At 35.3% G+C, this 23,286-nt stretch overlaps 3 protein-coding genes and 1 long non-coding RNA gene across 4 annotated transcripts; 1 reads left to right on the forward strand and 3 right to left on the reverse strand.

Moving 5' to 3' along the window:
* Positions 1 to 2,862: 2,862 nt before the first annotated feature.
* LOC123674687 lies at positions 2,863 to 3,618 on the reverse strand. The gene is made up of 2 exons (XR_006746691.1): positions 3,239 to 3,618; positions 2,863 to 3,136 (listed from the first exon to the last, which is right to left on the reverse strand). It is a non-coding gene; the product is annotated as an uncharacterized LOC123674687 (long non-coding RNA).
* Positions 3,619 to 4,872: 1,254 nt separating this feature from the next.
* LOC123674686 lies at positions 4,873 to 5,771 on the forward strand. Its single transcript, XM_045609654.1, has 3 exons — positions 4,873 to 5,258; positions 5,318 to 5,512; positions 5,621 to 5,771. The coding sequence occupies exons 1-3, from the start codon at positions 4,980 to 4,982 to the stop codon at positions 5,651 to 5,653; spliced, it is 507 nt and encodes a 168-aa protein (XP_045465610.1). The 5' UTR covers positions 4,873 to 4,979; the 3' UTR covers positions 5,654 to 5,771.
* A 59-nt stretch (positions 5,772 to 5,830) lies between these two features.
* Positions 5,831 to 7,348, reverse strand: LOC123674685. The gene is made up of 5 exons (XM_045609653.1): positions 6,955 to 7,348; positions 6,591 to 6,792; positions 6,328 to 6,494; positions 6,118 to 6,246; positions 5,831 to 5,993 (listed from the first exon to the last, which is right to left on the reverse strand). The coding sequence occupies exons 1-5, from the start codon at positions 7,108 to 7,110 to the stop codon at positions 5,859 to 5,861; spliced, it is 789 nt and encodes a 262-aa protein (XP_045465609.1). The 5' UTR covers positions 7,111 to 7,348; the 3' UTR covers positions 5,831 to 5,858.
* Positions 7,349 to 9,736: 2,388 nt separating this feature from the next.
* LOC123674688 (ammonium transporter 1 member 3-like) lies at positions 9,737 to 21,319 on the reverse strand. Its single transcript, XM_045609656.1, has 6 exons — positions 21,164 to 21,319; positions 20,720 to 20,944; positions 17,767 to 18,102; positions 13,596 to 14,021; positions 10,504 to 10,861; positions 9,737 to 10,449 (listed from the first exon to the last, which is right to left on the reverse strand). The coding sequence occupies exons 1-6, from the start codon at positions 21,282 to 21,284 to the stop codon at positions 10,083 to 10,085; spliced, it is 1,833 nt and encodes a 610-aa protein (XP_045465612.1). The 5' UTR covers positions 21,285 to 21,319; the 3' UTR covers positions 9,737 to 10,082.
* Between the last annotated feature and the right edge of the window lie 1,967 nt (positions 21,320 to 23,286).

The following is a 23,286-nucleotide window of genomic DNA, read 5'->3' on the forward strand; positions in this document are numbered from 1 at the left end:
AATGCGCACGCCACGGGGTAGAAATAAAAAAATTCTGTGTGGCATGCACAGTTAAGCCGTTGGCAGGCAAAATTCCGATGCGACATTTCAGGCTTGATCAACAAAAATTCCATGTGTAGAAATTCAAAATAGGCAACGAATGAGAATTTAATTAAGTTAAAAGCAACATGAAGGAATTCACACTAATTCAACATCATGATGCAATGTGCATTATATTCATAAATATCTCAGATAAAACGTAATCCTCTTCAAAATTCTTTTTTTTACGAGTCATTAACGCTAAAACTCATGCACTCATCAGGCTTGTCATCGTTCTCTATTATAAACTTTGCCGACTTTTATTCCGTTTTTGCGGCGACTCCATGATGATAATTCTTATTTTCAATTCTACAATCAGAATGTTGATACTTCAGAGGAATGCAAAATATTGGAGTCTCACCATATCCAGCTTATCATTCTTAAGAAATATAAGAAGTGTTTTCATCTCATACAATAAATTATATATTTTTTATTTTATTTATTTTAATCACATTTTTGTAATCGTAAGTTAGAGTAAGCTCTATAATTGTTAATTTTTCAAGCTTTTTTTCGACACTGGTTGATACATACGATGAAATGATGATTCGTAAATATATCTAAGTACTTCACAAATCAATGGCCAAAATTAGTTTTAGTCAAATACCACTCCCATCTGGTACAGTAACTTGACAAGAAAACGAGACCAAGTACTTGGTCTACTTAGATCCTCCTTTCGAGCATGACGACCTCCGTGGGGATCTATCCTCTTTCGGTTGAAAAGAATATCCTCGCTCTCTTCAGGGTTCACCTCGATTCTCCCTCGAGCGAACCATAGACAAAGAAGAAATAGTCTTACGACTTCGTTTGAAATGTTGATGCTGGCGACCCGTGAGGCATTAGATAGATGATGTATCGCTATTTAACGTAAATTCTTACCTTTCTTTTGTGTTTCAGTTGAGTTTTCACAGTTCCTTTCTTATTCTCTTGCAAGTTTGTGACGGCGACTTTCTTCGGATTGTTGATTGTATACTCTTTCCCTTCTATATTACCTCGGGCGCCAATTGCGATAGGTTTTATAAGGTCGCAATTCCTTACGTCGCTCACTATTATCGACCCTGGGTAGCTTTTAAACAGTTGGAGAAGGGTTCGATTCAATCTAAGGTAAGAGCGATTGACCAGTGGTGATTTCCTTCACTAAATGGCAGTAAATGTCTATGAGACAAATAAAAAACACTCTGACGAAACACACTATATTTAACACTATTCGTTCCCTTGTGTACAACACCAAATTATATACAATACTATCCTTGTATACAGGGTGTTTCCTAAACATGCGGCAAAAATTCAGGGGGTTGTTCCTTGGACTATTTTAAGCATGTTTTGTCCTTGGATGATTTTTGAAAAACCTCTTTGTTTCGAAGATACAGGGCGAACAACATTTTTCATATTTTTAAAATTAATAATAGTTTAAATAAAAATGCGTACCGCACTGTGTTTACTAAGTAGCTACAATTTATTTTTAAATTTGTTTAACAACATTCCAATTACTAAAAACGTTCCCCGGACTTAAACCCCTTAGATTATTTCCTATGGGGCCATCTAAAATCATTAGTTTATACCACTCCAGTAGAAAATGTGGAAGACTTGCGAAATCGGATCATTGCTGGGTGTAACTTAATAAGAAATGATCCTGGTGTTTTTGAAAGGGTTCGGCAGTCAATGAGGAGAAGATTGGATGCTTGTATGCTGGCTAGAGGTGGTCATTTTCAACAGTTTTTGTAGGTTGAGTTGAATTTTCATGTAATTTTTCATAATAAAATGTTATTATCTGAAATTTTGTTTCCCCTATATCTTCGAAACAAATAGGTTTTTCAAGAATCATCAAAGGACAAAATATTCTTAGAATAGTCCAAGGAACAACCCCCTGAATTTTTGCCGCATGTTTAGGAAACACCCTGTATACAATAATGCAAAAGGCTACTAAACACCAAATGCAAATATTTACAATGCAACACGGTAGAGAACGAGGAGAGGTGAGCAGGTGGCGTATATCAAGCAGCATAAATGAGTAAGCAGTGAGCAGGCAAATTAAGCAATGATGAAAACGGTTAAGTGCGGACAAGCGTGGAAAGCATGCAGATTGGCGTCATAGGCTAGGAACATAGTGAAGCGACCAAGAGGTGCGAAGAGGATAGCAGAGAGGATAGCGGTTTCCGAGAGTAGCGGCGATGACGAGGTGACATCTCATAGTGAGGCGAACAAGAAATCAAGGCGATAGTCGAGTTTGATTATTATAGAGGAGGCGCGTTTCCGAAAAATGGAATTTTACTGTTAGAAAATTCGTTATTGAAACTCTGGTATGTAATGAAAAATGATGAAAATAGAAGAACTTGTAGTGTTCACGACTAACTGAACGGAGAATAGATGAGACACTAGTAGAACAAGCTTCAACGCCATCTGTTTTTGTAGAACATTACTAATTCGTGAAAAAAGCTCAATTGAAAAAGGAATCTGTATCGTAAAGCTGCCTCAAAAAGAATTCTGTAGTGCACCTTTTGAATAGGTAGGTACACCCATATACAAGAGGCAAAAAGTTTTTTGAAATTCAAATTCCAAAAGAAAATCAGAAATGGATTCGTGCAAGTTATCGATGAGTGAGGAAATTTATTTTCATGAAAATAATACCTGCAACAAACTTTCATCTGATTTTCTTTTGGAATCGGGAAATGAGGATCAATAATCAAATTCTGGATAGAATAAAAATTTATTAACTGAAATATCACCAATTAAAAATACAGATTTATTTCATAAATATCTAATCAATAAACTAATAATTGCATTGAAAACATTCTCAAAAACTAAAATCAATGAATTCAATAATACAAAATATGAGTATTTATACCTACTATAAAGCTCCTTCAGTTAATTACCTGACAAATCAATTGAGGGCAAAGAACCTTTTTTCAGCTTTCCATTGCTTTCCAAACAATCACTATGAAAATGGCACTGGCATATTCTAACATGCTTAATTTGATATTTCTCCAATTCCAAAAGTTTCCTATTGCCGATGCGCTCAAGCCACACTTTTCGAATTTTCTCATCGGTAGTGATGGCATATCTACGAAAATAAAATAAATATATTCTTTTTATAGGTACTGCAAATCTTGTGTTGACGTTAAAAAGTTTTCAATTGGGTTTTGAATTCATATTTTATAATTACCTTCTTGCATCTCGATTTTCACATCCAATAACACAGCACGTCTTCACTCTTGCAGGCATATCGAAATTTATTATATTTCAAAAAGAACGTGTCAAACAACTCCTTGTGTCAGTTGACATTTCAAAGGTTTTTTGATAATAATGATTATACATTATACTTACTATTTTCATACATCTCCCCACACAAGCTGCATATAAACCTGGAGACTTTCCTCCCAATAGACCGTAACGTGTATGGGAGCCACTATTCACGAGTGATCTCCATGAATGCAACGACATCTAACTATCAAATTGAAAATAATTTTTTCGTGTATTAGTGTCCTACTCCGACAGATGGCGCGGAATGTACGAGTGGCTCATCTATTTTTTTAGTTTGTCTATGATTGGCGTATGAAATGCAGTCTAATAAGTCAGTCGACAACCTGTGATGTGACAGATGAAATTATATGTCGAATGAGCTGATTTAAGGAATAAAACTGATGGGTTTTTACAAAATCTTATTTTTTCTTAAGATGCCAACTTTGAAACTTTAGGATAAATGGAGACATTTATGCCTACTTGATTTTGAGCGATCAATAGAGTTTTAGATGGCCCATTCATCGTTTATTGCAAACTGAAATCACAATCCCCACAAGATGTTTGAGGTTAACCTGAATAAATTTGAAATTCTGGTCCCGGGTCCTGGTATCATAATTCTTAGCGGCCACATAATATTTCATGCGTATGTTTGTGTTAGTTCAGTTTACCTGTTCCGTAAGTATGTGGTTACATTTTTGTTATTATGATATTAATTGACTTTGAAATGGCAGGGAAGTATCCGAAAGAAAAATTCGGCGAAATTTTGTGTCAAAATTTCAACCCAAGAAGTGTTTGGCGCGGCTTGTATGGAACGAATTTCACAATTATGAAGAGCGCCACCTAACAGAACTCTGGTAAGTTCTAGCGAACGCAACAGGTGGTCTATTTCAAAAAGTTCTAAACAAAATCTAATCAGTGCACACATACCAGAGTTCATAGGTATCTTTTCTACCCTAAAAGATCTCTTTTTCTTTTTCAATATGACATCGTGTATAGTGCCATAAAAGGAAATATCAGAGACAACAAATGTCTCTCGTAGTAATCTGGTTTAATGCTCTAATTTCCATTGAAATATAGTCATTTTATTAAATAGTGCCACTACAAAAAAGGAACAACTGACAATACTGAGTTCAGTGGGGGATACATTAAAGATATCTCGAGCTACCTATACTTTTAAGAAAGTTTCATTATAACCTATTATACACATATACAAAAACATGTTATTATATATGGTCCTCAAATGATGAATTTTCTGCGCTTATTCTGACTCCCATCGCAATACTATTCTATTATTTTAAACAAAATCTAATAGTGGACGCACCAGTACCATATCTTTGTTAGGACTTTTTTTTTGCTTTCTAAGAAGCGGCAGCACTGTAGTTTGCCATTCAAATAGTTCTTCCAAAGTTTGTTCGACTATAACTCTCAGCAGAGCAATGAAATATGTATTTTAATACATATTTTTCTACTTTTATAATAAAATATATATTTTATTAGGCTGAGCTGTCACCATCCAAACTAACCTGTTCTATTTATCAGTTTTCTATGGTTCTAACTTTTTAAAATTTGTTTACCTATACTATTCTATGAACTAACGGCTATCCTTCTGTTCGTTTCCAAAAAATATTTGTTAAAACTCTGTATTTTTAATTAACCTTACCCAAATGGAGAATTCCAATTCTTCCTCGTTTTCCAGTTTCCAAAGAAATGTTGCAGCAACTAGTTCAGATACTAGTAAACATTCTAAGAACTCTGAGTCATGTCGAAGAAAACTTAACTATATAACAGAAAATTCAGACGTACCAAATGAAAGCAAAGAAGATGAAAAAAGCATTGTATCCAGGATATCGCTGAGTGATACTAGAAAAGTTTTAAGAAATGGATTAGATAGGATCAATAGGACTTTCAATAATGTGAGGACTTCTGTAGGATCATTTACTCAGGTAGGATTTAAAAAGAACTCATTGATTTTTTAGATTTTTCTTGATACATTGAATTTTAGATATTCAAGACTTCGACAAGAAGACGTCAAATTCTTGAGGAAGGTCCTATGACACCAACCTGTGTAACACCAGATTCTAGAGCTCGAATAATCTTAGGAAGAACGCCAACAAAGCTATATAGTCCATTTGGTATTGAAAGTCCTTATAAATCTACGACATATGACAAGGAAAATATTCCCAATTCAAATAAAATGGTATGTTACAGAACACTTTTAAACAGACTCGAGTATTAATTCTATAAAATTTTGAAATCATCAAGTAAGTTATAATCAAGAATTGTAAATTATCGTTTTAATTTTAAGGGAATTGTAAGGAGGAAAGAAGCAGCAGACTGATTGAAAATGTAGACATAGGGTAGTCTAGGAGGGCTGTACACATTCCATCATATGAAGTATTACTTATTTATTTTGATATAATTTATTATATTTTTATTTCAAATAAATTTAAATCGTACTCCAATCTTTTCATTAGAAAAAGAATATGATACAAAGCGATTAAATAAGTTAACTATATATTCATCAAGTTTTATTCAATATCCACTCATAAATAAAAATCGATCTTTTCTGTATTTGATTCATCATAATAAATCACTACCATTATGAAAAATAATAAAAAAATTGTAATTAATCCATAAGCACACCACAGAAGAGATTTACTGACTCTTGTATGTTTTTCCTGTAGAAAAAAATTAGTAAAATTATCTTTTTATCACTGTGAAGTTTTTTGAAAATTCTGTGTATAGAGGGTAACTACCTCAACCTTAGTAACTGCTGAGTATTTTTATGAATAATATAATTACCTTGGTTAAAAATAGTGTGAAATTCTGAGTATTTTCTTTTCGATCAAAATTAAAATTTACTCTTGTTCCATTATTGCAAAAACTTCCATATGTATTTGGTTCCTTTGTTTGAAGATTAGCAACTGCAGGCTGAAATACCCTGATACTTAACTCTATTTCTATATACCCCTTTTTGGGTTGTATTTATTTCATTCTATGATATTTTCTCACCTGATATTTGTAATTTGATATACATGGTGTTGCAAGAAAATTCTCTAGAACTTTTCGCTTTCCAAATAATTGAATGCATACACTATTTTGATCAATTTTGTCCGATAAATTAAAACCTACTTCTAGATATTTTGCATCTGAGTTATTAGAACAACTCCACCGAAAACCTCAAAAATTAAAGTTCATTATTACAATCAATTTCAGCAACTAGACTAAGATATATCCACAATAATTTATGATGTTGTAGATAGTACATTTCTCACCTTCTAAACTTATTAATCCATAAACTTCGGTAATATTTGGATTTAGATTATTCAAATCTTTTATAGGAACTACAGCCGATATATTTATTTGGTCATTTTCTTTTGCTTCCCTTTTCATCACTCTTTCATTCCTGTTTTGTTTTTCATTTGGTTTGATACAAACCTTCATATCATTCATGAATGTTTTCAATTGATAAGTATCCTACAAAATAAATAAATACATGCTTACATTGAACAATTGAATCAAAGTGTTCGATTGAACTGTAATTATTCTATGAATATAAGGAATCGAATATTGCATTAAAGACTGAATCCGACTAAAAACAAGTATCAGACGATGTCTCAATTAATACAATACACTTACCATGAGTATATCTGTATCGAGTAGATTATGCTGGTTGGCATGAAAAGCCAAGTTAAGAGTTGCTATTATCATACATATTATAAAAAATAGTATCAAAGCCGCTGGGGGATTCGTTTTAACGAAATTAACAAAATTCTTTGGAGATGGCCCACTCATTTTCTCAAAGAGATAAATCACATTTTCCTTACGATCGATTATTTATATTAACAACTTTAACTCATAACTCTAGTGAAGGAATAATACGACATGAATTGTCTACAAGAAATGATTAATGTAGTTCATGTTTCAGTGTTTAACGCTATAACCAATCTGCAACAATTATAATTATCATGATTATTATTTCATATTATCATATTGATGTCATAATCCCATTTATTTATTTATTTTGGATAGAAATCACAGAAGACATCACAGAGAGCATAGATTGCAATTATTGCTCTGTGATAAAAGCACAGATTAGTTCTTGTAAAAGTATACTTCCAAAGACAAGAGACTCTTTGTCTATGAATAGTTTTCTATTCAAATTGATAAAAAGATTGTTAATTTATCACTAAGATGTCTAAAAACCAGATGTATGGACTGATTAGCTTTTGTTTTGCCAATTTTGAGAATATTAGTTAAGCTTCGCTATGTCAACTGTAGGTAGCGCTATCAACACATTAAGATTCTTGTTATTTATTATTTATGGGTTTTGTGCCATTATGTACCTATATATGTATATCTTTCATTATAGTTATGATCTATTGAAGCAATTCTTGTAATTGAAATACCAATAAACTTTCTCTCTCTCTCTATTTCAAATACATTTTTGAATTCATTCCAGTAAACGTTTCGTGTTTTGTTTCACGACTTTGCACGATCATACTCGGTTACACATCGCTTTTGATTGGTCAGTATCGGGTTTTAATTAATGTATCCAATCAAAATCAACGGAAAAAGATCAAAATGACAAGTATGACATTGCGGCGCCGCCACAAACTAAAACTAATATTTTGAATTTGGTCGAATGTCATTGCATTCAAAATTTGAGGAGTGCATACACCATGGTTTTAGACATCTTATTTATCACCTAACGTTATCGCCTACATTAACAATTCAAACATATGCAAAATATAGTTCTAACTAGTTTTAAGATATTCTAGGAATCTTAAAGCGTATTCGACTGGCAGAACAAATAGCCTTTTCGACTGGCTGCAACAGTGCGAATTAATTCGAATTTTTGTCGAGCTAATTACCTATATATACCTAATTATCTATATATACATAATTAGCTCGAATTAATTCGCACTGGTGCAGCCAGTCGAAAACGCTATTTGTTCTGTCATAACCTCTATAAGCTAACAGCAGAGTTTGAATTTTTTATTGTCCTATAAATCAATATACGGGTTATCCGGTAACAAAGGTTAAGGAGATGTGATTACTTGCAAGATACCAAGAAAGAAATATATATCTATTCTTACTCACTACTTTTACAAGTATTCAAGGCTACAACGATATAGATTATAGAGTATAGAGGTTGGGTCTTTTCTCGACATTGCGTGCCAGATGTATCTCATCATAAAAACTTTCAGACCCAAGGCAGTTTTTCAGGAAATTTGAAAGCTAAATCATCCGGTTTCGATTTAATACCTGCAGAAATTTTGGAAAAACTGCCTCAAAATGCTATATTATTATTCATCACTATATTCAATCGAATGATGAGCCTTTCCTATTTTCCCAAATATGCCGAGATAATAATGGTCTGCAAGCCAAACAAACCTGTACATGACGTGAGATCTTGAGAGCCCATAAGATTTTCACCGATTTAAGGTACCTAAATTATTCGAAAAATGTTTACACAATAGATTGAAGAAATATACAAAATATTACCCAACCATCAACTTGGATTTAGTGAAAACCATTCGGTAACCTATCAAATACATTACGCGATCAATACCATAATAAAAAAACATCGAAGACGAAGATAATAAATTTTAAATTTTATACCTGGACTATTCCTGAACTCATTCCAGCGTTTGAAGAGGTTTGACAAAGGTATGTGTCTCACAAAAAATTGGTGACGATTCAGCAAGAAAAACATTATTAAACAAACCTATAAGAAAAGTTGATATTGAAAAATTCCTTCATATAAGAATAAGCTTATGCAAAACTTATGAATATATGTTTACTTCGAACCACCAAATTATATGATCTGACGTGATAGCAGTGTTTTCTCCTTAAGAGGGATTACCACCATGTGGCTTTTCGCGTATCAGTCAAACATTAGGTACCCATTAATTTTCCTTCTGGCGTTCCTGCGATGACCAACACTTTGTATGGTGAACGAAGTTGTACATTCACTTTATCTTCTTCCTTTTTACGAAGCATACAAGTAGAGGGCAGCAATTAATCATCCAAGGTATATACAGTGACTTAATAAAACACACTGGCGACAATTCGTTCAAATTGAGCCTAAAAATGGCGAACCATATGGCTTTACCTTAGAACTTAAGAATACAACTGAACTGACAATTTGTCACAATTAAAATTATTGGGCCTGATAGTATTTGATAGTATAGAGAACAAATTTATTCAGCAGGAGAATACTACAGTGACCTAATAAAATGGGCCTTACATTTCGAATAAATCCCAAAAATCAGCTAAACGGAGAATGTAAACAAAAAGCCGCCATATTTAGGCTCAGCCAATCAAAAACGAGACCACGCGTGTCGCCAGTGTGGTGTATTAAATCACTGTAATCCATTATCCAAGGCATATGAGTGTCATTTATGTGAAAATGTCATACGAATACAAACAGATTGTATTAATTCAAAACTGGAGGGGCATAAATGTTACATGTCAGAATACAAAGAAATATTAAATAAAGGAATTTTTGTGTATGGTCATAAGTTTTAATTTCATCAATCCAAATTATACTAAGGCAATTGTTAGTAGGATTGGTTAAACAAGAACACGGACTTACTTAATTGTTTAGAACCTTCAAGTAAAGAACTTTTGGTACCAATGTGAAATCAATAATGTTAATTTCATTGGATCTCGAATTATTATAATGAAACAATAAATGGAAAATTGCAATTGAAACAATCGCTTCTTGGATTTTCCCATGCTAAACTCGGAATCTAGACGTTTCAGTTGGAATCTAGACGCTTTAGTTTCTTCTTTCTCCTTACTGTATTTGGTCTCCTTCTTGGATAAATCTTTTTTCTATTTCCCTCTTTCTTGTCGGTAACTACACTGGGGGCGTGGACTTCAGCTTTGACGACTTTTTCTGAATCTAAGCTGTCTCCAGTGGCGTTTCGATGCACCGTTGGTACTTGTGACCTAGGAGATGGAGGCTCTGTCAAGGTCTCGTATAGGAGTTTGTTATTAGCCATCCTTTTCTCCACATCTTCTTCGTATGACGCTGGGTATCGTTCAGCTTCCAGTATGCCCATATCCTTGACTACCTCTTCTAACGGAACCATCGGAGTTCTTACAAAATTTGGGCTTTTAGGGCTGCAAGAAATTACTTATTGAAATATGAATACTTCTTCTGATTTAAGTACTCACCTCCTAGCCTCCAGTTTCTTGGCCATGGAGTTTTGCAGAAGCTCCCTGCGTGAATCATTGGATCTTTTTAGGACTTCTAAGGACTCCCCATTTTTGGTATCAATTCCTGGTTCCACGTAAGGCGCGAATTCGCTGTAAGTAAAAATTCTCCAGAACTTTCTGCGGCTGTCAACATTTTTCAGGACATTGAGACTCCTTTGGTGATTCAGCTCTTCGCTTCTATTGGCCAAGAGGCCCATGGCTTGGAGGAATATGAAAAGGGGAAGGAAAAAAGCAGTAGACCATATTATCACCGCGACGGCGCAGATTATCTGCCATCCTGTGTGGTATAGTCGGAAAGGGATGGATATTGAGTAACCTAGAAATAGAAAAGATTTATTGGTATTATGTCAAAAAAACCACCGGAAATTTTGCCAATGACCACCCATACAGAGTTGACCGCATAAAAAGGTCCATCTGCAGGACCGCGCCTAGCCCAAGATACGCCCCTGGGCAAATATTATAATTGCGCTTCTTCTTGTTTTTACTTGATTGAATGAATATTAAAAATTTTCAGAAATGGGTTTCGACATCCAAAAGTTTTTTCATCACTAATAAAGCATGATTATGTAATTAATAGGACGTTACAGGATTCAGGTTTTACAAAACTCAAGTGATGATTTCACATAACAACTGAACGAAATACAAATTTGCTTAGCTAGACTCGATATTTTTGTTGAGTGCGATACATTGTTGAATTCGTAATTTTTTTCTTTATCACCTCATAAGGAGAACCAATATGGCGTCCATTAGAGGACGAAAGTTTAGACTAGTTTAGAGGAACTGCGAGCAGTTTTAGTGGGGACCAGTAGACGTTTGGGGGGGGGGGGGGTTGCACGGGCAGCGTCGCCAACTTCACGAAATTCGGTTTGTAGCCATTATCCAACATAGAGATTCTAATGGTGTCTTCAGATTTTTTTTCTGTTTTCCATTGATTCAGAGACGGAATAGTAATTTTTTTTCTATAAATGAATAAATAAATAAATCAAGATATTATTTAATTATATTCGACAACATACGAAAAATTACAAAAAAAATTAACCGGTGACAATTTTTCCATTAGGCAGCTGTCTGGTCTTTCAAGCATGAAGGTTTTCATCAATGTAAAAAACCGTACAACATTCGCTTTGCTTGGCTGTTAGTAAGGATCCGAAGGGATATTATCAGTAGTGATATTCCTAGGACATCGATAAATAATAGACTAGATAATTTTATGACAATCGAAAGCTGAACGGGTTGATAATTTCATAGTATTATAATACTTTTTGCAAGAGTTCGTACAAAACGTTCCACATTGTCTTCACTGTTACTTTTTTATATTCGTCTTTCTTTCTTATATTATTATATTATATTTATATTCTCGTTCACAGCAAAACTCTATAAATATTCTCCAAATATATTTGTGGCTCCATGTTGCATTTCTGGGAATTTTTCTTTGATTAGCGCATTGATACTTTGTTATACTTTGAATATACGCATTGCCAAAACGTGACGTTTTGAAATTTGTTTGGAATGAAGTTGCCAAACTCTATCTTGTTATCGTAGTGATTGATAATTGCACTGAATGCAATTAACATTGTATTGTTGACATGATTGGCTGAAATTGTTTCAATGACACAAAATGACAAAATTTGATTGGTTGTTAGAACTGTCAAAAAATTTTCGTAAGAAATTGCACAAGTGCATCAAAATCTTGAAGCACGAGTGTAATTCGGGGGAATATTTCCCGAATAAACTGTTACATCACTTGTCAAACTGATGTAGAATGGAGTTGCCATAGATTCGCAGTGCTATTTCGCTTCCTACAATGCAATTATCGCTGTAATTTTCGATAATTGCATTCCATTTACATAGAATTTTGGACAGGAGGGAAATATTCGTAAGTAATTGCACAAGTGCATCAAAATTACCGATAATTTTGCATGACAGCGTGTTGTCATGAAAACTGCATGAGTTCATTTTCATTTTTGGAAAAAGAGCCCGATACCGAAGTCGGAGGGCTCTTTCTCTAAAAATGAAAATGACCAAATATAGTTTTTCAAAGAAAACACGCTGGAATGCGAAATTATCTGGTCATTTTGATGCACGAGTGTAATGGGGGGGAATATTTCCCGAATAAACTGTTACATCACTTGTCAACAATTATTGCAGTGCTGTTTCGCTTCCTACAATGCAATTATAGTAAGTTATTGCACAAGTGCATCAAAATTACCGATAATTTTGCATGACAGCGTGTTGTCATAAAAACTGCATGAGTTCATTCTCATTTTTGGAGAAAGAGCCCTCCACCTTCGGTGTCGGGCTCTTTCTCCAAAAATGAAAATGACCGAATGCAGTTTTTCAAAGAAAACACGCTGGAATGCGAAATTATCCGGTCATTTTGATGCACGAGTGTAATTCGGGGGAATATTTCCCGAATGAACTGTTACATTACTTGTCAAACTGATTTAGAATGGAATTGCCATAGATTCGAACTGTGTAAGATGCATAGAAACTATGCATCTATGAACAGTGCAATTATCGCAGGGCTGTTTCGCTTCCTACAATGCAATTATCGCTGTAATTTTCGATAATTGTTCTCCATATACATAGAATTTTTGACAGGAGGGAAATATTCGTAAGTAATTGCACAAGTGCATCAAAATTACCGATAATTTGTTGTGTTTGTGTTGTCATGTAAACTGCATGAGTTCATTTCCATTTTTGGAGAAAGAGCCCGATACCGAAGGTGGAGGGCTCTTTCTCCAAAAATGAAAATGACCGAATGCAGTTTTTCAAAGAAAACACGCTGGAATGCGAAATTATCCGGTTATTTCGATGCACGAGTGTAATTCAGGGGAATATTTCCCGAATAAACTGTTACATTACTTGTCGAACTGATGTAGAATGGAATTGCCATAGATTCGAACTGTGGAAGATGCATAGAAACTATGCATCTATGAACAGTGCAATTATCGCAGGGCTGTTTAGCTCCCTACAATGCAATTATCGCTATAATTTTCGATAATTGTTCTCCATATACATAGAATTTTTGACAGGAGGGAAATATTCACCTAAATTTTCACTCTTCGCCAGTAGTGGTGGAAAGACAGCTCCTACGAAAGCGCAGAATACATGCACTGGAACGATATTGCAGTAATCCTCGTGGAATGTTCTCTCCAGGATAACGGTGATACAGTAAAAGGTCACTGATCCAATGCTGGCCACGAAGAACGCCATTGTGTGATCGTAGGCATCTACGGCACAGCTGACAGTAACCAGTCCGGCCAGACTTCCCTGAAGACATTTTAGCAGTACCCAGTAACCGGAGACTCTTCCGAAGCAGAAGCACTGCATTAGGAAGACGAAGAGACCAGAGGTCAGGGCCATTAAGCTGTTGGTGAGGATTATTCCAATGAAATCTGCCGGCATGCGTTGCTGCTGATACCTCTGGGTTGGCAAGCTGAAGGAGGTGAGGCCCAGATAGATGAAAATGTAACCTGGAAGCATACATTACAAAACAGTTAATGATATAAAATATAAAAATATAATTTTAAAGGTCAATGAAATATTCGGGACAAAAATTATTAATGAACGCAGGTCTACAAAAAGCTTCATAACCAAGGTTCACTTTATTATTATTCTTATTTATTTGTGATAATAATCAAGAATAATCTCTAAGACTCAGTATACATACAAACAAAAACAGATACAATGCAAATTCTATCTATCTAACTGGGAAATAAAACGGTCTAAATTGTTCTTAAAATAATTTACACTACCACTGTTCACCACTACTGGGGGACTTCGGTTCCAGGATTTGGTAGGAAATTTTTTCTCGCTGCGCAATGAAAATTTTCGCTCCTAAGATTTGGGTTTTATAATTTCGAAATGATATTTGCTTTGCAGGTAGGAATATAATATATTTCTGAATCAATAAAATATTCCGGTATAAAAATTTCACTTGAATCATACCGAAGATTATGATCACATCATTCCAAAATTGCCAGGAAAGCTGTAGTGCATTTAATATTATGTATTAAATAATAATTAATTAATTTTTATGATCAGGTGATTTTACGTCCATTAGATAACTTTGTATTCTCTATTTATTCGCACCCATGCAGTTATACAAGAAATATTTGACTTAACCTACTCATACTTTGCCTTTGAAAGTAGAGATATTTTTTTTTTTGCTAATATGATTCAAGAAACAATATCTGTAATCCCAAAATTTGTGTATTTAGGTAAAATGAGAAATGCAGCTTATTCTTTGAGAACTATTACTGTGAGATCAAATGATTCAATTATTGTGCAAAATAAATCAATGAAGTATTCAGAGATTGACAGGTCCGTCCTTATTGACAATGATTGGAAGTATATTCGATATTCACTGTTACATTGTGAATACGCTTCTGAAGATTATAGTTTAAGAGCCAGTGGACGGCAGACCACACATATTTTAGGAAAGCCTGAAATTTCCTCAGTGAGTCTGTTGTACCTACCGACCATGATATGGGAGCTAGCTGAGCGCGGTTGCGGTGGCCTCAGGATCAAGAGCGTCAGGTGTGAAAATGTTATGAACTGAAAAAGTATTTTAGGAAAGCTACCGATTTAATATGTCAACAGAGAATATAAACTACCTAACGATCTAAACAATGAGAAATGCAGAATCAATTAACTGAGAGAGCTAAATTGAGGAATTAAATGAAAACCCAACTGAAATATGCCTGATCTCAAAAAAAAAATTATATTATAAATTATCATTTAAAATATAAACATAACAGTCAGGTGTATATGCACAATTTTTTTCATGTACGCAAAAAGCATAGTTAATAAATGTGTGAGGTGTGCAAACCACATAAGGAACGCACGTATCCGTTTCCTAATGGGTTAGAGCACCTTGTTGCGCTAGCTCTATAGGAAACGGAAAAATACTGCCGGGAATTGCGACCAAATTGATGTATTGTTCTTAAAGTGACCTTGGATATCTATACCAATAGGAATGTTTGATAGAGTACTCAAAAATAGCTTATAAGCTCACATTGGTTTTTGAAGTAATTGATGTACGAAAAATCGACGAACTGAGAACGAAGATTGTGGTTAGGTATTCATCAAGGCAAGTAGCTTGACATTTAACCAACTACTTAGGGGTTGTCCATTAATCACGTGATCTTTTTTTAGCATTTTTTAACCCCCCCTCCCCCATTGGTGATACGTAGTGAGGTTTAAGACCACCCCCCCTCCCCCTTCTCAACATTTTTAGTACCTACAACGAATCTTAAATTCTTCTTCTGAATATTATCTTAATTTAAATACAGGTATAATAGTATATTCTAAAACAAGTTGCAGAATGGGCTCCTATTCCAACACGAATGCGAAATTCGAAAACGAGCGACGAAGGAGCGAGTTTTGGAACGCATGAGTGTTGGAATTGCCTTCTGCAACGAGTATTAGACGATATTTTCTCTATTTCAGTCAAGTTTTGTGAAATATCATCGAAATTCAATGAAAAATTCAGATCATATATCCTAGGGAAATTTGTATTGTATCTTGGCAGTTGGTGCGACTGTTACGAAAATTGACAGATTACGGAATTTCAATTTGAATCGTATGTTTCGAATTTTGAAAAAATTTGATATTACGCATTGAATTCGTGAATAATGTCTAACAAAATCAATTTAACACCAACAGAATTGAGAGAAATTGCGAATAATATCGCAAATCATTTAATTATCTAAATTATATTATATTGACAATAATTGACGTGTGTTGAATTTTGATAGGATTGGAAGTTTGACGTCTGTGTAGACAACCACAAAACGAAAAATATAACTGAAAACAATGCTGTAATGACTTCATTACAGCACTGTTTTTAGAACTGTAATGAACTCATTACGATACTGAAATAGAGAAACTATAATCTCATTTTATTCTGAAATTAAGGACTATAATAAAAATGTCTACACCTGGTTGCAAGTTTTTTTTGATTGCCATAACAATAATAATAAACGAAGAGTGTCATCAAAGGAAAAACATGTATTGTACTAGTACATGAATATATTTAATGTATATTGTCCTCGGACCACGGATTAGCAAGACATTCTTCAACAGTAACAACTGGATAAGCATCTTGCAGGTCAGTTGTTGGCACTGTGCTTTGCACTACACGCCGCGCCGTGCCGCTTAATATTTGTTTAAAAATCGCGCGTTTGACGAAAAAATACATACACGTGATATCTTACTACACCCCCCTCCCCCTTGTGTTATTTTCGTGATTTTTATCAAACCCTTCCCCCCCCTTTCAAGCCTCACGTGATTAATGGACAACTCCTTAACTAGAATATCGAGCTCGTGAAAAATTACATACTTGAGCTTGACTTGACTTGATTTTAGATATTTATTGCTTGATTTGATAACGAGCTACTTGATATTACCTACTTGAGCTTGATAAGCACGTGTCGCACGGCATATATTTCGACAATCTCGTGCGCGCTTGGACTGAATAAGGGCCGAGAGCCGAGCGCCGAGAGGCTGAAGCATTCGCCAGTGTGACTTTATTAGTCGTTTTTTCACATTTCTATGAAATTTATTGGTAGATTTTGATAGTTACAGAAATATCTTTCCAAACTTGGCCAAAATGGCCAAGGATTTTTTATCAACGCCAGCATCTTCAGCTCCTGTTGAAAGACAATTTTTCAGAGCTGCTCTTACAGTTACAAAAACCCGCAATAAGTCAGGCGACAAATCTATAAGATGCTTCAGTGTCTTAGATCCTGGATGGAAAATTATTAAATCAAACAAAGCCTGGTTTTTTCTCAATATTAAGAAACTTCATTTTTTTTATTATTTTTAATTTTGGTACGATGTATAGGGATTTAATTTATATTTCTATTTCAAAAAAATTGATATTTTCGGTTCTTTGATACAATAAGTTTGATAAATAAAAGTTATTTTTACAAGGTTCCTTCTCATTTCATCATTTTGATAAAAATAAATTAGCTTGATATGATTCAAGTACTCGATAAATAAATACTTGATTTGACACTGAAAACTACAACTTGACGGCAAGCCAAGTAGCTTGAAAATCAAGCCAAGCCGTGAATTCCTAACTGTGGTCGAATATGAAGTAGTCGATTGCTTTTGTACTTGAGTGTGTACATTAAGCCTGATGTATTCATCGTTAGGCATATCTCTCACTATTAACTCTGCCTCCCCCGAAATGGTTATAGAACTTTGGCTTACCTATAAATGTCATCCCTGGAGACGCCGTCCCCAACGAGGACTTCGACAAGTCCCTAAGCTTTACAAGTCGCCTACCGAGGCACACAGAGCCCCAAAAAGCCGCCACTCCAGAGGTTAGATGTATCACCATTCCGCCGGCGTAGTCTTTCGCCGAGAACCTCATCTTGAACATCCTCCTTTTGGCCATCCAACCTTTTTCGTGCCAAAGCCAGTGCATTACTATGGGTTGGACGAGCCCGCCGTGTAGAAAACTAGTAGCTGCTGCAGTCATGGGTAGAATTCTTCCGGAAAGCATAGTGGTTAGAATAGCCGAACCTATGAGGCACGCAGAGAAACCTGGAAGAAGTGTGTAATTTGACTTATTTACTTAAGATTATTTAACTTCACATCATATTGAATTCGTATTTCCGGATATTTTTTAGATGTGGTGACTTTTGGTAAGCCCGTAGGATAGCACCACATGCTGCGCAATACCATGAACAACAGTGTCAACTGGGATATACCTGGCAGTTTTTTTTAGAAGTCGTCATTTTCATCGTTAGAGGTGGATAGCCTTGATTATGATTCCATAGATGTCCCATTGATAAAACGCCTCATTTTTCCAACAGAGAGTGGGCTGAAAATATTAGCTGCGATATGTCCCCATAAAGCTAAACTACCAACTATGATGGAATATACAGGTGTGGAATAGTATATTACACACCGAGGTGGGAAGAATTTCATTACTGTCGGGAGATTAGTTAGTTAACCCAGATGCGGAGTGTCGAGGTAATATGTTAATCATTATCTTAGCTAGTTTTGAATGTTAGAAACCAGTAATTATTGGATTATTACTTAAGTTTTTTTTAGGTTACATCCTACATGCCTCCATATGCAATGCAGCCAAACGGAAAGGGATAGAACCCTCCACTGTTAAGTGAATATCAGCTATGTTGAAAGGACGAACTGTTCCAGCCTATCTGGGAGAAATCGAAGAGACCGTGCTGACGTGCAGGGGATGCCCTCAGGGAGGGGTTCTATCGCCTTTTTTGTGGAGCTTGGTCATGGATGGGCTTCTGGAGATGCTTACGGCAGGTGGCTTTTACGTCCATCCTTACGCCGACGACATAGTAGTGACTGTTAGAGGCAATAATGAGGGCTCATTAAGCAGCCGAATGCAACTTGCCTTCAGAATTATTGGAAAGAGGTGCGAGGAAAAAGAGCTCACTGTCAATGCCTCGAAAACAACAATAATTCCGTTCACTAGAAGTAGGAATCTCGACCTCAGAGCTCCGATCCTAAATGGCAAAACTCTGCACTTCTCTAGTGAGTGCAAATATCTAGGTGTTATCCTCGACAGTAAACTGGGGGAAAAATATAGATAAGACTTTTTCTAGAGCCACGGCGGCCATGTGGGCCTGCAAAAGACTCTTTGGAAAGACATGGGGAGTGAAATCGAAAATGGTCTGTGGTTATACACAGCGGTAGTACGCCCTATTGTCACCTATACGTCTCTAGCATGCTGGACAAAAACCGAAGAGGGCACGACACGCAGCCGGTTGCAGAAACTGCAAAAGCTGGCATGCATTGGTGTCACAGGAGCTATGCGCACAGCTCCCACATCAGCGCTGGAGGTCATACTTGGAATGCTCCTATCTGGAAACTGGATCGGACATATCAGGATATTGAATCAACTAGATTCAAACCTCTTGACAAAACCATCGGATGTTATGTCAACCATTTTCTATTTTGAAACGCCCGTTGAAACAGTCATAAATGGCCGTCCTAGTGCAATAAGTTTCGTAAATCGTGTGGACAAAAAGTCATCCATATGGTTCCCCGATGGATCAAAATCAGAGAGAGGTACTGGCATTGGGATATATGGATCTCTAAAGCCTTGGGAAGTGAGCCCTCGATTTTACAGACCGAGATACTGGCTGTTTATGTATGCGCTCAGGAGTGTCTTAAAATGAACCTCAAAGGGGCGCATATCTACATCACCACGGACAGACAGACCACGCTGAGATCCCTGGAATCGTACTGTCAGGGGTCTCTGTTGACTTGGGAGTGCCGTAACACCATGAAGCAACTGGCCAGATACAATAAAATGACTCTACTATGGGTACCAGGGCACTGTGGGGTTGAAGGAAATTAAAAAGCTGATGAACTTGCAAAAAGTGCATCGAGGTTAACACCTGCTGGACCTGAGCCTTTCTGTGGGCTAGGAAAAGATCAATATAAATCTGCGGTCCAGCAATGGGAGTTGAATAACAGGATAATTCACAGGACTTATAACACTCCTGGATTTGCTCAGGCAAAGAAATTCGCAACGATTTCACCTACATACACCAAAAAGCTCTTGAAGCTGTCACGAGGCCGGGCTTCGGGTGATAGTGGGACTGCTGAAGGGGCACAGTCGGTACAAACATCATTTGTACCATATGGAAAAGTCAGCAGATGAGATTTGCAGGCACTGTGGATCAGAACCAGAGCTGGCTGGCTTAAGAACCATTCATATGGGAAAGCCGGTCCTGGATATCCGAGAGGAACAGCCAAGGCCCCCAAGGAGGTTGTCAGTTTTATTAACCTCATTGACGACCTCCTTGGGTGTCCATGAATGAGTAGGGTTGAGAACAAAAAATATACATGGTCGCAGTTCCCGGAAGGGTTACCGAGCCACAACGACCCCAGTTCAAATAATAATAATAATAGGTTTAGAGGTTATCCCATATTTGCACCACCTTTTCTTGACTAGGCAATTTGCAGTTTTTTCATTCCAACATTTTCTCTGAAAATTTTTCTAAATAAATACATAGTTGCTTATACATTTTGGTGACATTTCATCAACAGATTTTTCTTTAAAATATTCAAAACCAAATGGTATTACATATTTGCACCTTCTTCTCTATAATTTATCGAAATATTATAATGAGAGCGGAAATCTTTCATTGAAAATAAAAGAAATATTTCTTACCATATATTATAACATCTAAATTTGTGTATCCTGAAAATGCTGAAGATCCTGATCCGACGAAACCTCCTAAGGTTTCTTGACCAAAAGAGAACATGTGTCCCATAAGTCCATAGGAACATATGGTTACAGTTATGTCAAGTATATTGTGGAAGGCAATTGAATACACGTCATTGGTTGGTATACTGCCAATTTGGATTAAGACGTAACCGGCTCTGAGTAATAAAACTGTAAAATATCAAAGTGAAAGAGAAAATGGTTAAAAGAATAAAATAAATAAATAAAATGAATGAATGTGCCTTCAAAACATAGGTTTCACTTTTAGAAAGAACACGTAGGTTAATACAAATGAAATGATTTCAAAAAGTTGTTATTCTTATCATCTTCAATATTGAATACAAAATTTAACGAAAAGAAAAAATAGAAGGAAAAAGATGAAATGATTACCTGTCGTCAATCTTATATAAGTAATTGTGTTGCAATAATGAGTTGGATTCACTGTTTCATTTGAATTAAGATGTTCTTGATTTGAAATTGTCGCATTTAAATAAATGTGCCCTAATGGCATGTTTTCTATAAATTTTAATTGTCAGAATGATGGACGTCATAAGTTCGTGAAGAATATACTTCTGTGCTTTATAATTACCTTCATAGAACGACACAATCCTATTTCCTTTGTGAAATTTTACATGAGAGTCATCTGTAGTCAGATTCCACTGAAATTTTGTGTGCGTATTAAGTTGATTGATAAAATAGATTATTCGAATATTTATCTTTAGACATGAAAAATAATTAACTTTTTCTGATCTATAACCCCTTTGAAACAAAGAATTTTCTAGAGGAATGGCTGACTGGATTCAAATTTTCAGATAATCATTTGCAGGATTTGAAGGGAGTATCGAAGAAATGCCAAGATGTCTAAAAATACAATGGGTGCTTTCAGCAGAAAGATCGGTAGCGTAAGTAGCTCCGCTATTCAGCAATATGCTATACCTCGGGTATAAACTTAACGGTTTATGAGTTAATGGGATTCTTATGAAAAAAATGTGAGACCTTGTCGCCAACATTTTTTTCATGAAAATCCCATTTCTGCAGAAAAAGATTTTTCTAAAAAACCTTTTTCATTTTCGATTCTGCAAATACGTACTATTATAAGAACGTTCGTGGTTTGAACCAAAAACGTACAGGGTGTTCATCAGAACATCATGAATTTGGACAACTCAAATTCATCAATACTCAAGATTTTTAAAATAAAACCTATATTTTTTATTATTTCAGTCAATTCTACGTATAAAAAGAGGGGGTTACCTATACCTGAAATGCATACTTTAAAAATGATCGGGAAGACCTTTAAATGAGGAAAAACCGAAATTTCAAACTGTGAGGAGCAGTCTGTGACTAACGAAAAACACAAAAAGTAAATAAAATTCGATGTTTCGATAACTAAAATAGACATTTCATGAACAACGAACAATTAATCACAATTCATGAAGTGTCAAATTCAGTTATCGAACTCCACACAGTTAGAATTTGCGGTTTTTCCCTATTTAAAGTTATTCCTCGATAACTCTTGAAATATTCATTTAAAGAATTGGGTATGTTCGAGTAACCTCCTCTTTTCATATTGACAATTGACTGAAATAATAAAAATATAGGTTCTATTTCGAAAATCCTGAGTTTTGATGAATTTGAGTTGTCCAAATTCATGATTTTCTGATAAACACCCTGTACATTTTTGATCCAAACCGCAAACGGTCTTATAACAGTACGTATTTGCAAAATCAAAAATGAAAAAGGTGTTTCCGAAAAAAACTTTCTGCAGAATTATTCAAAAAATGTGAGTCCTCGTCGCCACCATTTTTTTTTATTGAAAATTCTATTCTCATGAACCGTTGAGTTTATACCCAAGTTTTAGTATATTGCTGCTATTCAATGATGCAATAATATACTGGGTGTGCCATTTGAAATAATGAAGTAGTACTCCGTTTCCAGTATAACCGGAAGTTGTAGAAATCTGAAAATATTTCAGGGAGAAAGATCATTGCCCTAAACCTCAAAATGCAAATTTTCAGCACAAACCATTAGTTTTCCATAAACGTCTAATAGGCCATCGCTACCAAATGCGATTTAATTCAGTCAGCAACAACAGGAAGGAATACTGACAAATTTAATTAACATCAAAAACCATCAAAGATGCCGCATTATACATAATACTCATAAATATCCAGATGTGGCGTGATCCCATCATAGTGCTGTTTACGAATTATTGACGCTAAAAAAACACATGCACTCATTAGGCTTGTCGGCGTTCGCTTTACGTTGCCGAATTTTATTGCCACTTGAGGTTCTGGATTATTTTCATTTCAATTCTCTGATCAGAATGTTGATTCCTCAGAATGGAATGTAAAATATAAGACAAAAATTCCATTTCATCAGTTCCAACTGATCCTTCTTAAGAAATATTAGAAGTTTTATTATTATTATTTATCACATTCTATTATTTTATAATATTCTTCATTTTTTATATCAAATTATCTAGTGTTGGGCGTGGGCTCATTCGAATTGAATAA

The sequence above is a fragment of the Harmonia axyridis genome, chromosome 3 (genome assembly GCF_914767665.1).
Source record: "Harmonia axyridis chromosome 3, icHarAxyr1.1, whole genome shotgun sequence".
In the NCBI taxonomy this organism is placed as follows: domain Eukaryota; kingdom Metazoa; phylum Arthropoda; class Insecta; order Coleoptera; family Coccinellidae; genus Harmonia; species Harmonia axyridis.